We start from the raw sequence: 13,103 nt of genomic DNA on the forward strand, positions 1-13,103 counted from the left end.
TCACACAGCGCGAGTGAGAAATGTTCTCCAACACCGACCCCCCGGCCGGTTCCAACCAACTAGTCGACACACACACAAGAAAACGTACAGGATCCTCTCCCCACTTCTACCCTATTCCAGAAATACAGTGCCACAAGGGTGTTTGCAAGAATACAATCCATTTTGTCTCGTCTCGTTTTTTTGCGTGCAAGGCATTTACGAGGATTTCCTAAAGCAACCAATATTAGTATATGCACACGCCAGGCGAGATGGCAATCGACTCACGCCTTGCCCTTGACAGGTGCCTTGTAGGTGCGAATGTAAAAGTCGATAAAGAGGAACAAGTAGCTGGTCAAGAGCGCACAACCAAAGAGCGCAGCACCCTCGGTTCCAGAGCAAGTCCCCAGAGTAGGCATGAAGGGCCAGTAGGTAGCGCTAAAGTACGAGTAACCTATAGAAGGCACGTGTAAAGCTAGGACACTTATCGTACACCGCCAAACAAGGGGGGGATGAAATCTAAAACTTACTGGCAAAGTAGACAGCGCAGAGGTCAATGACGAACTGGGTGATTTGCATGGTGGTGAGGTACTTCTTCCACTACAATAGTCATATGCATTAGTGAACAGTGCGAGAACAAGCAAAAAATATGAGCTTACCCAGATCTTACGTCCACCAGCAGTAGCCCAGTAGTAGTAGTCTATAGAAGGAAAGAGGATGAGCGTGAGGTGATAGCGTGGGAGAAGACATGACTTACACATGAAAACGTGAACGGTCAAGTTGAGGACGATCGGAACCCATGACTAGCGATCCCACGCGTGAGAATGAATAACGCTACGTGGTGAGAGGAAAAAACACTTACAACACTGGTGCGGCCGTTCAATTGAGTAAAGCAGAGCAGAGCGGTGGCAGCGTGGTGGAAGACGTGCAAGAAGGCTATTTGAAATGAAACGCATGTAAGGTGGGTGAGTGTGCGAGTAAATGAAACGAGCAGGTACGCACCAAGAGGCTTCTTCTTGAGGACGAGGAAAACCGTGTCGGCAAGCTCAATATACTTGATATAATAGTTGATCATATAATAAAATTCGAGCCTCTACAAAGCGCGTCAGTCGAATGTATGGACCGAGTAAACGGGAATGTGGATGGATACGCGTTTTGTTGCGGAGTTTACAACTTCTCACGCATCCAGCGACAAAGAGCAAACAGTGAAAGAAAAAAAATTGGATTTTTAACTCACGGGAGTCCAAGAGGTCTCGGCGCACATGGCATTGAAGAGGCCGTTCTTCCACCAGATAGGGAAGATCTCCTCGACCATGAGGAGCAGGAGGAGACCGCTACCGGCAGTGAGATAAATATTGTGGATTTGGAAGGGAACGGTAAGCTTCATGGGATCACGAGCACGCATGACCTCGCGCAGACTGAAGATGGTAGTCAAATAGCCAATCAAGCATGCAACGACGACGGGGGGAGTCGAGAGCGGAGTGACACCGGCCTGGTAGGACACAAGGTATTCTGGCAGATGCCATTGCTTGGGAATTACAGACAACAGCGCGTCGGCGAGCGGAGCCATTACAACGAGTGTGAGGTAGAGGCTGGTGAGGTGGTGGGAGAGAGCAGTGCGCTACAGTCTGAAAAACTGCGAATTCGAGACGTGTTCAAATCGACCCATTTATAAGCGCTCAACCCGCGTGTCATCCGTGCATGTGATTTGGCCCAGATGTTTTTTATTCTTCCATTTCTGCGGCAATTACATCCCCGAACCGGAGACCACGTGCAACGGGCCAACGAACACTTTTGTGGAAAAAAAAAAAGGCATGTAGATGATATTGCCATGCATGCGTAACTATGTACTTTACAGAACGGGGCGTATTATACAGTATGCGAGAATTGGCAGCAGCATTAGAGAAAGCAAGAACCGAGAGTCCCAGTTGATGAATAGAGATGGACAGCACATAAAACTCAAAACTAGGAGGCCTTTTAAACTAGTATCAACTCCTGAAATAAACCAGGGGTAAATCAGGTGATGACGAGCGAAGGCACCCCAGAAACCGAAGTCAGGTAGAGTTTATCACTGGAAATAGGTTAGCCCCAGGTACCAAGAGTCAAGTACAGTAATAAATGACATACCTCGGGGCACCCTTCATCAAGTCTTTCATTGCCTCGGTCACTTTGCATGACCTGACACCGTCGGTGCGGTTTTGGGGAAGAACGAAAACAAGCGCCAAGGGACTGTGGCAAGGCGAAAGTTGGTAGCTTGCATTGATCTGGACTGAAATGAGCCAAGTGCAGTTATACGCATATTGCAATCGACTTACCCCCGAAGAGCGCAGGGAACCAGTGAGTTCGTGGACCAGGTCGAGGGAACGGCGCCGAAGATCATGAACATCGTGAAGGTCACTCCCTACAAACATATGAGATCCTGCTATTATATCCTAGTGTATGTGTGGCGCCTTACCCAGGACCTCTTCGGTAAAGCAAGTGGGGAGTGTGCAGTGCAGCTTAACAGCGTGGTTCGGGCCTCCAACCACATCCGCAATCCTAGCAACCATATGCAGTCAGCATTCGATTTCAACTGTGGGGAAATAGAAAGCAACGGGGAGGGGTCGTGTGACATGTATGTTCCTCCCAGCGTGGTCATATGATCGGAGACTTACTTGCACAACGAGCCAATTGCGTCTTGAAAGCTTGTAAACTGTAATGAGTGCGGGGTCAGCAGACTGATGGTATGAGTATGATTTAGGGAGCTGATCTTGCGCCTGCTCCCACGGGATGGAGACCACTAACCTCCTGCACTTGTTCAGCTCGGGGCAATGCCGCGTCGCGGGTTGCGGGGAGAGTAATTGGTGCTGGAACGCTCGAGACGGACAACATGATGGCTTATGGCTTGGAATACGAGACTGGTGAAGGCAGTCGGCGCGAAAGTACTTGAATCAAACCGGCAAGAGGAAAGATAGAAAGGGGAAGGGTGGAGGTCTTCAACCGAGCAACTGCTCTCGTTTTATATATCCCATGAGCCATGGTCGAGAGGGGCACGGCCACACCCGTGACAGATGTGATGTGACACTAGCTTGTTGCAAATATGCCTTTTTCGTTTCTTTTTCGGGCAGTCAGATGACCCCCACTGGCTGGCTGAAATGACGGTATTACGCGCGACTATTGCCGCCCATCCCAGCTCCACCGTGCAATGAGTCCTCCTCATCGCTCGTCGGGCTCGTGTATGAGCGTGACAATCGCCTTTGGCCGACTTGCGTCATTTAAGCCGCCACACCGCGAAATCTCCGCTCCTGCGAACGTCCTTCCTATCCCACTGCTATCCCCCACACCACTCTTCGGATCGAAGTCCGCTTGGGGATACCGCTACCCAGATACTGTGCTGTTACAATTCTATACCGGCACGATACCAGCGGTTCTTAGCAACGTTATGATCTATCTATAGCTCACACACTCAGACCAACTTCGTCGCGAAGGTGCTGCGCCATGTTGTGATTAAATAGCAAGAAGTAATCCGGACCATCTGTGTCGTGTGCCTCGTATGCCCGATTCATCCTTGTTGCAGTGCAGTCCGGGACTAAATCCCCACGGTGCCAAGTAGCACAAGTCTATTCCAAAAATTTGGACGGCTTACCCGATCACACATGGCTGTGATCCCACAATCCCCAACCCGACAAACGAGTCTATACTTCAAAAACTCGAGCGATTGTCTTTTTCGGGCGTGTGTGTGTGTGACACTGTGACTCGAGGGCACCGGGGGCACACGACCTCTTCCGGCTCGAGAACATCTGAACGTCGCACCCGGGCGCGAGCGGATTGTCTATATGCACCAAAAACGATGAGTAATAGAATATGTGCTGGAGCAGGAACGGCCGCTTACGCCGGCTACGATGTTCCAAAATAGGTAATTAAATATCGTATTCCACCCCCACCGCCTCCACAGTCCCCCTTCTCTTCCCATGCTCCCCCGCCTTCGTCGACCAACACGGCGCTCAACACCGAGGCCGTGCGCCCTAGCCGAGTCCGCCCGAGCTCGGAAGTGCTCGGAAAAACCCATCTGCCAAATAACTGCGACCTTGGGTCTAGGTCATGAGGTACCTCCCAAGACCATCAATGACTTTTCATTTCATATTGAATTCGTTAGGCACAATCTCAATGTTCACTATACATGTCTAGTTTGTGCGCCCTGGGCTCATATCCCGACAAGCGTCGAACAGCGCACTTGTTTCACCGAGATGCGGTCGCCGCTAGAAAGTAAAGGTTAATCCTTCAGTATGGTTACGCGACTTGGCTCGAAGCCGCAGAATATTTGTTTGAAACGTATGTTCGCAAGGTCCGGCCTGTCGCATACATGGCACCCTACTTCGTGCCAAGACCACCCTAGTTATCCAAAATGGTAACTACATCACAGGATTGTACGTTACTCTTACCATCGATATCCTGAGCGGTAGGCTCCACCAAAGAGTGACTACATGCGTGACACCTTGTTTTTGAATTCTAACCGACATTAGGCTCTCAAGCATCCGCACTGCCGCGCCCAGAGTATCGTAAAAATAGATCAACGGAGATAAAGGTAAATGTATTCTAGCCCAGCCATTCACTTTCCGCCTCGTTCTGACTACGCAACGCGCTTCTCCCGCAAGTCGAAGAATAGATCGAAGCCTCTCGGATTTTCATAAATATGCCTTCGGTGGCGAATGTCAGTATGGCGATTCGTCAGCTATGAATAGGTCACGTATCCCGCCGATCCGCACATCACAGCCGAGTTGGAAGGGTTACTCATAGGCGGAAGATACACCTATGCATATGGCGCATTCGCTTTATGGGCTCATTCGTTCGGCGGCCGCTACGTACGCACCACTCTTGTAGTAGTCGTAATGACGATTGTAATGGATCGCTAGTCGAGCCTCGGCGCACCACTTGCGATTTGCGCTTGTATAATAGGCACTGTCCTACCTCATGATCTGTATGTTGCCGGGGATACGCGGGTAGGGCGCTTGCGCGAGGACAGGAAGATTCATGACGTCTTTCTTCACCGTTAATTACATGACCGTGGTTCTGTGACGAATTATTCAACGTCGACACACGTCGAGAGGCGGTGCGCTTCCCGCGATGGTGTGCGCAATCGTATACACAGCATGTCATTTTCCATCGATCCACGTGTAATATATAAAAATTAGATGATTTTATTACCACCTAAAAATCTAACATTCTAGTAACATTGAGATTTCCCACAATGTCAATCAACAACCCGCGTAGAGCCGAACGGATTCATGTTGTGAGAGACAATAGCGTGGAAAACGTATGGTCACATCGGAGAGGACTGTGCTTCCACCATCGTTCGTATCTTATAGTATGCATCGAGGGCGCCTACGCAAACGGACATGCCTAAAAGTGCGAGTCTCATGAGCTTTTTGATCTAATTAATCAACGGATCACGATCAAAGGTCTAGACCACCACGTGATTAAGCTTGCGTCGTGAGGTCATAGCGAGTCATTGCCATCATTGAAAATGTTCTTCTTATACTCCTTAGCCACATCCAAGACGACACACCAGACCCACCACCTCGCCTCGCTGTCTTATTCTCGGAAATAATGGGAAGCTGCTCGTCATGCTGTGGCGGTGGTCGCCGACCTCAAAAAGGCGAACGTGAACCGCTGCTGCCAAAGGTTACCGAGTATGTCCCACCTAAGTCGGTGTGGGACAAATCGGCAGATGCTTTAGGCGCGCTCGCTGCCGGGAAAATGCCAACCCAGCGCCAATTGGACTCTGCGTTGAGTGCACTGCTGTCTTCTGATTTGCTCAAAGTTAGCAATACAGCGAGTGGTGCTCTCAGTGCCCATGGGCGAGCGTTGGTATTGGACATTCGCAAGATCGTGGAAGCAATCGCTAGAATTGGGCTTGAGAAGAACTGTGAGTAGCCCAGTGTGTTGGGATAATAGAAAGAACTTACCCAAAATCATTGTAAAAGCCGATGATCTCATACAAGATATCATATGGCAATATCGTTTGATGAGCTCGGCACCGATCCAAGTCGATGCCAACTGGCACAATCAAAGCAAACTAGATATCAATCTGAACGGTGCGGGTACGTACAGTCCCCTCTTCGCATCACCCTCAATCTTCACTAATACTAATTAAAGCCGGCCACCTTGGCGAAATCCCCACAATCGATCAGTCCGAGCTGACGGATGACTCGCTCGCCTTCGCTGCCTCGCTTCGCACGCTCCTGTCACTTGTTCTGACCTCGTCTGGATTTCGACTTCTCATATCTGATATTCTTATCACAACGAGGCAGATGTTGGCTGACACTGCGTCTGATGTAGCTGCAGTTGCAGCTTATGTTGAAACTCGGGCTGAAAACATTGAGCAGACTATTCGGCCCGGTGAAGGTGAAGGCGACAGAGAAATAACGGTGGAAGATGCTGCGAAGCAGGTCGAAAAGATTGACGATGCTGTTAAGGAAGACCTTGAAAAGGCTCGAAAGGAGGCAGAGCTGAAAAAACACGTCATCGAGGAAAGGCTCTCCGAGGAATCACCGGACAGGATTAAACAGACCATCATGGAAAGAGTTGAAGCTGTGCGTTATTCGCTTGATTGACACATCGGGCCGATTAACATGTTGATTCATTTCCTAGATTGTCCAACAAGCTCAAAACGATCCGGCCTACAGGTCAGCGCTGCGGACGATCGTTGTTATTTCTGAAAAGTACGCAAATGTTGCTGCGCAGGACCGCCAGTTCTACTGTTGCCGCCGCCCAATCCGCAGTCGCGGACTCAACGGTCGAGCCATCGGCATCTGTGGATCCGGTCATCGAGAGCGACCCGCACTTGAAGAAACTTCTGCAGGATGCTTGCACCTTGCTCGAACGCTTCGCAGGTGGTTACAGTCTTTCTCCAATGGTCAATTCAATGAAGCAATTCCTCCACCATCTTTCCATTGACGAAACGAGCGGAGTTTCGGACCTTCTTCGTGATGCTAGGAAATGGCTGAACAAGGCACTTGAGACCCCAGGCTGGTTGACTACGCACGATGCACGTAAGGAGTTGGATCAACTCTACGATCGCACCAAGGGGATCCTCGATAGCACACCTCCCTGGCGTGCAGATCTCCAACGTACATCGGCGGAAGCGAGTGAACTATCCGATCATCTGAAACGAGACGCTGCGACACAACAACTGCTCGGGGCCTTTGACGCTCTGGGTACACATACGCGTGCATTTGGAGCACAGTCAGTTCGTAGCATAGGATTGCGACAGATGCGTGCAGAGCTTTGGAGGGACGCTATAGGGTGGCTCCTTCCTCGCATCTTAGCCATACTCAAAGCGGTGCCTTTGCCTCGGGTAGAACTCAAAAGCGACGCGCTGGACGCTGTTGTGGACGACGTTACTTTCAGGGCACCATCCTTCATGCCTGACCACGTGCGGGTCGAAAACTGGAGTGAGGTGAGAGTTAGGGGGAGTGATGCCGCGGCTGAGGACAATAACGGAGGGGGGAGAGATTGGGTTGTTGAAGGAGATAGCATGGTACGGCTCCATATCGATGGGTTGCGAATCACTGCGAACGATATTGCTTATTTTTTCCATCTCAAAACCGCACTACTGGGTTACCGCGATAACGGGCTGCTCAGTGTTGATGTTGGTCACGAGTCCGCTGTGGGGCAAGGAGTGAATTTAGACGTGGCGCTCGAGACCGACCTTGATCCCTCTGCACATGCCGCCATCGTTCCCGAGTCAGATGATCCGCCCCCTTCATTCTTCCGAGTCAAATCAGCGACCGTTGACGTCCCTGGTCTTGATTTCACACTGTCTCGCACTCACCACTGGATATTGAATGCCTTGATCCAGCCTTTCCTTGGGCCCATCGTGCGTACTGGCATGCGTATGGCGCTTTCCCAATCGGTCAAGGGGGGCTTGCAAGCACTGGATCGAAAGTTAGGCGAGGTGTATGCGCAGGCCAAGGCCAACTCCTCGAGCTCACAGGAGCATAGGAATAGTAACGAAGCCGAACCTGGATTTTGGGACTGGTGGAATGCACTTCTAAAGGGCCAGGGCACAACATTCCATGAAGACTCTGACGAAGAGGGATCAATCGACGAAGACGGGCAACTCGAGCCACAAACCGAAACACAAGTGACAATGAAGGGTGTAATTAGGACAACCCATCAACCCGCGACGGATACACAAGCCGAATCCGAAACAGTTCTAGCCGTTGGGGTAGGTGAACAGATATTACCCGGACTTGGCGGCCCCGAGAACGGAAGCAACGTGCCGGAGATTGCAGAGAGAGCTAGGGATGCTATTGATGACGTACAGAATATTGCCGAGGATGCGACTAACCGTGTGGCAGAAGTAGAGAATGACGCCAGAGCCGCCGCAGGGGATGCAAGGGATAAAGCTGCCAGGGCGGCAGAACGGATGGAAGAGAGGCGTGACGCGGAGCGGCGCAGGAAGGGGTGGAAGACCAAGGCTTTCGATCTCTGAATGCTATCTGAATGATTCATGAGAAAACATTTAATTTTTTTGTCACAGATTAATCGCTGTATATCTATCGTATTCAGCAACATGTACTATATGCGCAGATACTTGTAAACATGACTAGTTTTTCCAGCTATACGTGCTAATTGTCAATGATAACAGCAACTACGTTTAAGAAACCGACTCACATTTTCACAACACAATCCTTCCCACCACTAACAATCTTATCCGCCACGAAATCTACACAATAGACTTCATCTGTATGACCTGGCAAGTCTGTTCCTATCTTATTGGTCTTCAGGTTCCATATCTTTGCGGAGAAAAAAAGGTTTAATGATTTGGGGTTTGACTAGAAGCATTCACTCACTTTGATGGTGCTGTCCTTACTAGCGCTCACCAACAATCTTGAATCCGCTGACCAGGTGAGTCGATATACAGGGCCAACATGCCCCCTGAGAGTTGCTACGTATTTTCCCGTCCGGCCTTCCCAAAGCCGGACAGATGAGTCCCATGCCCCACTCGCAGCCCAGCGACCATCGGGGCTAAATGCAACGTGGGCTATTTGTCTCTGGTGGCCAGTCAGCCGAGAAAGGGGTTTCACTTTTGTGGATGCTTCGTTGGATACAGGAGATGGATGCTGGCCGAACACAGACCAGAGAAATAGTGTATGATCGTCCGACCCAGATATCATGAGCTCTGGGGTATTGCTTGTAACGTCGTCGTAACGCTTATGAGCCCTAGATTTAGCTAAATGGAATAAACTTTCATGAGAAATTCGTTGTAAATAGATAGGTGAACCTTACTTTCTTCATCTGAGACTGATACTTTTCCGGTGTGGTCGTAAGGGCCAGTACGAAGGACAAAATCTGTGTTGAGCGCAAGAGTCGTTACCCAGTGTGCGTGGTCCTTCAGTGTGTGAAGCAGTCGGCCCTGCAAATTGATCAATATGTATGCACGCCCATGGGAGGTAAGGAATGACTTACACCGTTAGGGTCCCATACTTTCACCGTTCTATCGCTAGACGCAGTATATAGGGCCCCCTTTCCTGATCCACCTCCCCATCGAACGACATTCACACTCGCTGTGTGACCACCAATAGTGTACTCGAGACGTCGGTTTGTTGTATTCCAAACACGGACTGTACCATCCTTTGATGAAGATGCAAGCCGAGGGTTCGAGGGGTTACTAGAGAATCCGTGAGACTATTCAACAATGGTAAGGTCTAATCGCTCACATATGTGCTGGCTCCCAAGAGAGCGATGTCACCCATTTGGAGTGTCCCTTGAGAGCATCTCCGATAGGTTTCCCAGTTTTAGGTTCCCACAACCGTACCTGTATCCCGACCATTGTTAACATCCGTTCTCCAATATAACGAACAGAACCTACCTGCCCATCATGACCGCCTGTGGCGAGCTTTCTCTCGGTAGGCTCCCACTCTACACATAACACCCATCCTTTATGACCACTGAGGGTGTGCGACGGGGTTTCAGTGTCCAGATCCCAGAGTCGTGCGTTGTTATCTCCAGAACCAGTCGCCAACATTCTTCCAGTCGGAGAAAAGGCAGCACATAGAATAGCGGATGAGTGACCTGTCCGGATTATCCATGAACTTAGGTGTGAAAAAATAGCACAGACTTGGTTTACAGACCTGATAGAGTAGATGAGCACCGGGTCGCAGGCCGTACACGAAATACGGCTTGAGGCGAGCAATAGACAGTAATGATGTCCTCAGGGGTGAATGTACTGGCTGGTCTTTGAAGCACATCAGTTTGGATAGAATTGGATATCAGTACTCGGATGGTGTTCTCAGAATCGTTTGGTATTGGTGCGTTGACATAAAATGCGTATGGCGTTGGATCCTCATCCTACGTAGCGCCAATAAGAATAAGCAACAGTTTTGCATTTAAAGCATACCGTTGAAGTCAGCTTATTGATCATCATCTCAAGACCATCTCGACCAAAGTCTGCGGGTATATTGACCGCCGGTGCGAGTGATTTGCCATCGTCTTCCGAGACAAATGAACTACAATATTAGGAGCTGGCTCTGACGGCTCTGGCTCGGGGGCAGGAATAGGGACACCGTTGTCTAGTTTCACTCTCTTGGGTGGAGGTAATCGTGTTGCCATTATTTCTAGTTGATAAGAACGGTGGTGTTATCCAGGTTGTACAAATTTAATTTCCAATTACTTCTTCAAGAAGTGGCGCCTGGTATTTCCAATTGACCCGAGCTCGTTCCAGCAGGGGCCCGCTTGCCTTTCTAACGACCTCCTAACTTTTGATTCAAACGAAAAAAGGCTCTCAGACATACCGAATCGCCCATATATTATGAGTATTCATCAAAACTCGCTTGCTTATGCAGCATATGCAGTGTTTAATGTTATGGTCGCAAAAGAAGTGAATGATTTAGTTCAGGAGCCTTACATGGTCAGTCATGCAAAACATAAGTCATGAGCTATACTACACATCATAGTAGGACGAGCCCTTCCATATACCGCAGGCTCAGGCGTATTGCAGAGGTGAGTGGGACTATTGGGACCCCAAACTAACAACCCCGCCTGGCCTGTGAGTATCCCCTTGAATTGCTGCCACGTAACTAAATAACTCCTGAAATAGATATGTTCTTTCTGTGATCCTCAAGAGGATATTCTTGTTCAAGTGCACAGTCCCTGTCCTGAGAATGAACAGCTTGCTCCTGAACCTAATGCTGCCACCGCTTATCTCTCATTGTCTGGCACTCTACCGTTCCGACCGACCGCCCCGATCACTACTACAGCCAAGTATTGAATCAATCACAATCTCCGCGTTCCCCATTGCTTGGTTCTTCTCTTTCCTCTACTACACGGAACTTGGTAGTGTCTTTTTTGTATTGGCAACAATGCTGACCGCCGGAAGAGGTGCTCACGGCTGGGCATCGCTGGTAAGCACAGTGAGTCTAAAACATTATTTGAGGCACTCAATACTACTTCCGATCAGATGGGCGCCATCAGTTGCACTTTCCGTCAGACTAATATAGTTTGGGTCGCATATGCCGCCGCCTTTGGTATTCTTCAAGAAATGAGGCGAAAACGCATACGTTCGCAAGTATCGAAACATTCTACCGGGCCCACTCTCTACGACCCGATGGCGCTTGATGCCTCGTTGTGTATGTATACCCATTTGTGAACAGAATGCTTGGTACACAGCTAATATGGCTCAGCCGATATACCCAAAATCCTGTCTAGTATTCCTGCAATATTACCTTGGCTCGTGAAGACTGCCTGGCCTTACGTTGTGCCCGTCGTAGGCTTTGCTTCCTTTGTTTTCTGGAATGGAGGAATTGTTCTAGGTCGGTAAACCTGCCGCGGCCTCGTTAGCTGAGCTCCCGTACTGAACCGAACTATAGGGGATAAATCAAATCACGTACCTACCCTTCATATACCCCAATTATTCTATTTCGTAGCATTCGCCTCCCTGTTTGGGCTCCCTGTACTAGCATCAACGGAGACCGGAATTATATCTCTTGCCGGAGATGTTACGCGACGTATGATCGGAGGACCAAGGTCACAGGAACCCAATTCAACGTTTTAGAGTTGAAGGCTGATTTGGTTCTTCTCGCGTCCTGTAGCCGATTTATCATCAGCGTTGCCTTAACTGGACTCATTATGATATCTGTTCATTGGTTCACGTAGGAGCGATATCCTGTTGATTAACTTTATTACACAAAGTCTAATGGGACCACGCTACTACACAGGATCCAGCACCCGTTCCTATTGGCAGATAATCGTCACTACACGTTCTATATCTGGCGCAGAGTCTATCTGGCTCATTGGACGGTGCCTTACTTATTGGCCCCTCTCTATCTGACATGCGCGTGGGCATGGTTTATTCGAATCGGTAGAGCCTCCTTCTATTGTGTCGGTCCGTGTTGCTGAGTTCGATCTATGCACCCTAGGCAAACACCAAACTTTGCTTCAGACACTATTGCTCCCCGTCTGCCTGCTCCCCACGCTGCTCCCAACGCCGCTCATCGAGCCACGGTATTTTCTCATTCCTTACATATTACTTCGTTTGCAGGCGCGTATTCCCAATGGGGCTGTGATATCTGAAGCAGTTTGGTATGGTTTCATCAACTGGGCAACCATGTTTGTGTTTCTGTACATGGAACGGGAGAACGTCGGCCGGTTTATGTGGTGATTCGTTTCAGACATTCCTCTAACACATATGTAAATTGAGTGTAGTCATCGCGCGCAAGTCAGCGCGACAATTTACTTGAGCCACAAAAATAATGATATTTTGTAATTTCAAGCCACGCGTTACGCCCGTTGTGGCGTTTGCACAGCCGCGATTTGACTCGCAACTTCGCTCGCTTGACCAACAAAAGGAGCGGTAAATAAGAACTAATCCCGGAATGGGTCATCAACAGCTACTAGATTTGTAAATTATGTCAGTGGCTCATATGTCGTAGGCTCATGCTAAGCAGCTTAGACCGGATGGCGTCCCCCTTGGGGCGTAATCGAAATAGACAATAACATGGAAGAAGGTTGAGGGCAGGGGTGGTCTTCCGGCATCTGAACCCGGTAACCCTATTGTCAGCATCACGCTTGTTCCAAACTGATCCACTTCATCCGAAAAGTCTAATTCATCTAGCCACGGCTCCCCGGATCGTCTGCCAATCTCA

At 49.5% G+C, this 13,103-nt stretch overlaps 5 protein-coding genes across 5 annotated transcripts; 2 read left to right on the forward strand and 3 right to left on the reverse strand.

Annotated features, from left to right (window-relative positions):
- Window positions 1-195: 195 nt before the first annotated feature.
- RhiXN_00789 (fatty acid elongase) lies at window positions 196-1,546 on the reverse strand (the record flags this gene model as incomplete). The annotated part of the gene is made up of 8 exons (XM_043320608.1): window positions 196-208; window positions 265-430; window positions 507-576; window positions 636-676; window positions 734-779; window positions 839-912; window positions 979-1,069; window positions 1,214-1,546. The coding sequence occupies 8 exons, from the start codon at window positions 1,544-1,546 to the stop codon at window positions 196-198; spliced, it is 834 nt and encodes a 277-aa protein (XP_043179620.1).
- Window positions 1,547-1,992: 446 nt separating this feature from the next.
- Window positions 1,993-2,847, reverse strand: RhiXN_00790 (uncharacterized protein; the record flags this gene model as incomplete). The annotated part of the gene is made up of 6 exons (XM_043320609.1): window positions 1,993-2,047; window positions 2,104-2,240; window positions 2,292-2,377; window positions 2,432-2,514; window positions 2,631-2,668; window positions 2,761-2,847. The coding sequence occupies 6 exons, from the start codon at window positions 2,845-2,847 to the stop codon at window positions 1,993-1,995; spliced, it is 486 nt and encodes a 161-aa protein (XP_043179621.1).
- A 2,715-nt stretch (window positions 2,848-5,562) lies between these two features.
- On the forward strand, window positions 5,563-8,452 carry RhiXN_00791 (uncharacterized protein; the record flags this gene model as incomplete). Its single annotated transcript, XM_043320610.1, has 5 exons — window positions 5,563-5,881; window positions 5,940-6,056; window positions 6,112-6,548; window positions 6,607-6,641; window positions 6,700-8,452. The coding sequence occupies 5 exons, from the start codon at window positions 5,563-5,565 to the stop codon at window positions 8,450-8,452; spliced, it is 2,661 nt and encodes an 886-aa protein (XP_043179622.1).
- Window positions 8,453-8,566: 114 nt separating this feature from the next.
- RhiXN_00792 (ribosome assembly protein 4) lies at window positions 8,567-10,572 on the reverse strand (the record flags this gene model as incomplete). Its single annotated transcript, XM_043320611.1, has 9 exons — window positions 8,567-8,579; window positions 8,635-8,756; window positions 8,814-9,193; window positions 9,250-9,376; window positions 9,430-9,631; window positions 9,681-9,778; window positions 9,833-10,035; window positions 10,095-10,311; window positions 10,471-10,572. 9 exons carry the CDS (start codon window positions 10,570-10,572, stop codon window positions 8,567-8,569), a joined length of 1,464 nt encoding a protein of 487 aa, XP_043179623.1.
- A 199-nt stretch (window positions 10,573-10,771) lies between these two features.
- Window positions 10,772-12,013, forward strand: RhiXN_00793 (alpha-1,2-glucosyltransferase; the record flags this gene model as incomplete). The annotated part of the gene is made up of 6 exons (XM_043320612.1): window positions 10,772-10,870; window positions 10,920-11,008; window positions 11,060-11,363; window positions 11,420-11,588; window positions 11,643-11,771; window positions 11,829-12,013. The coding sequence occupies 6 exons, from the start codon at window positions 10,772-10,774 to the stop codon at window positions 12,011-12,013; spliced, it is 975 nt and encodes a 324-aa protein (XP_043179624.1).
- Between the last annotated feature and the right edge of the window lie 1,090 nt (window positions 12,014-13,103).

Source organism: Rhizoctonia solani, chromosome 4 (assembly GCF_016906535.1).
Source record: "Rhizoctonia solani chromosome 4, complete sequence".
Taxonomy (NCBI): domain Eukaryota; kingdom Fungi; phylum Basidiomycota; class Agaricomycetes; order Cantharellales; family Ceratobasidiaceae; genus Rhizoctonia; species Rhizoctonia solani.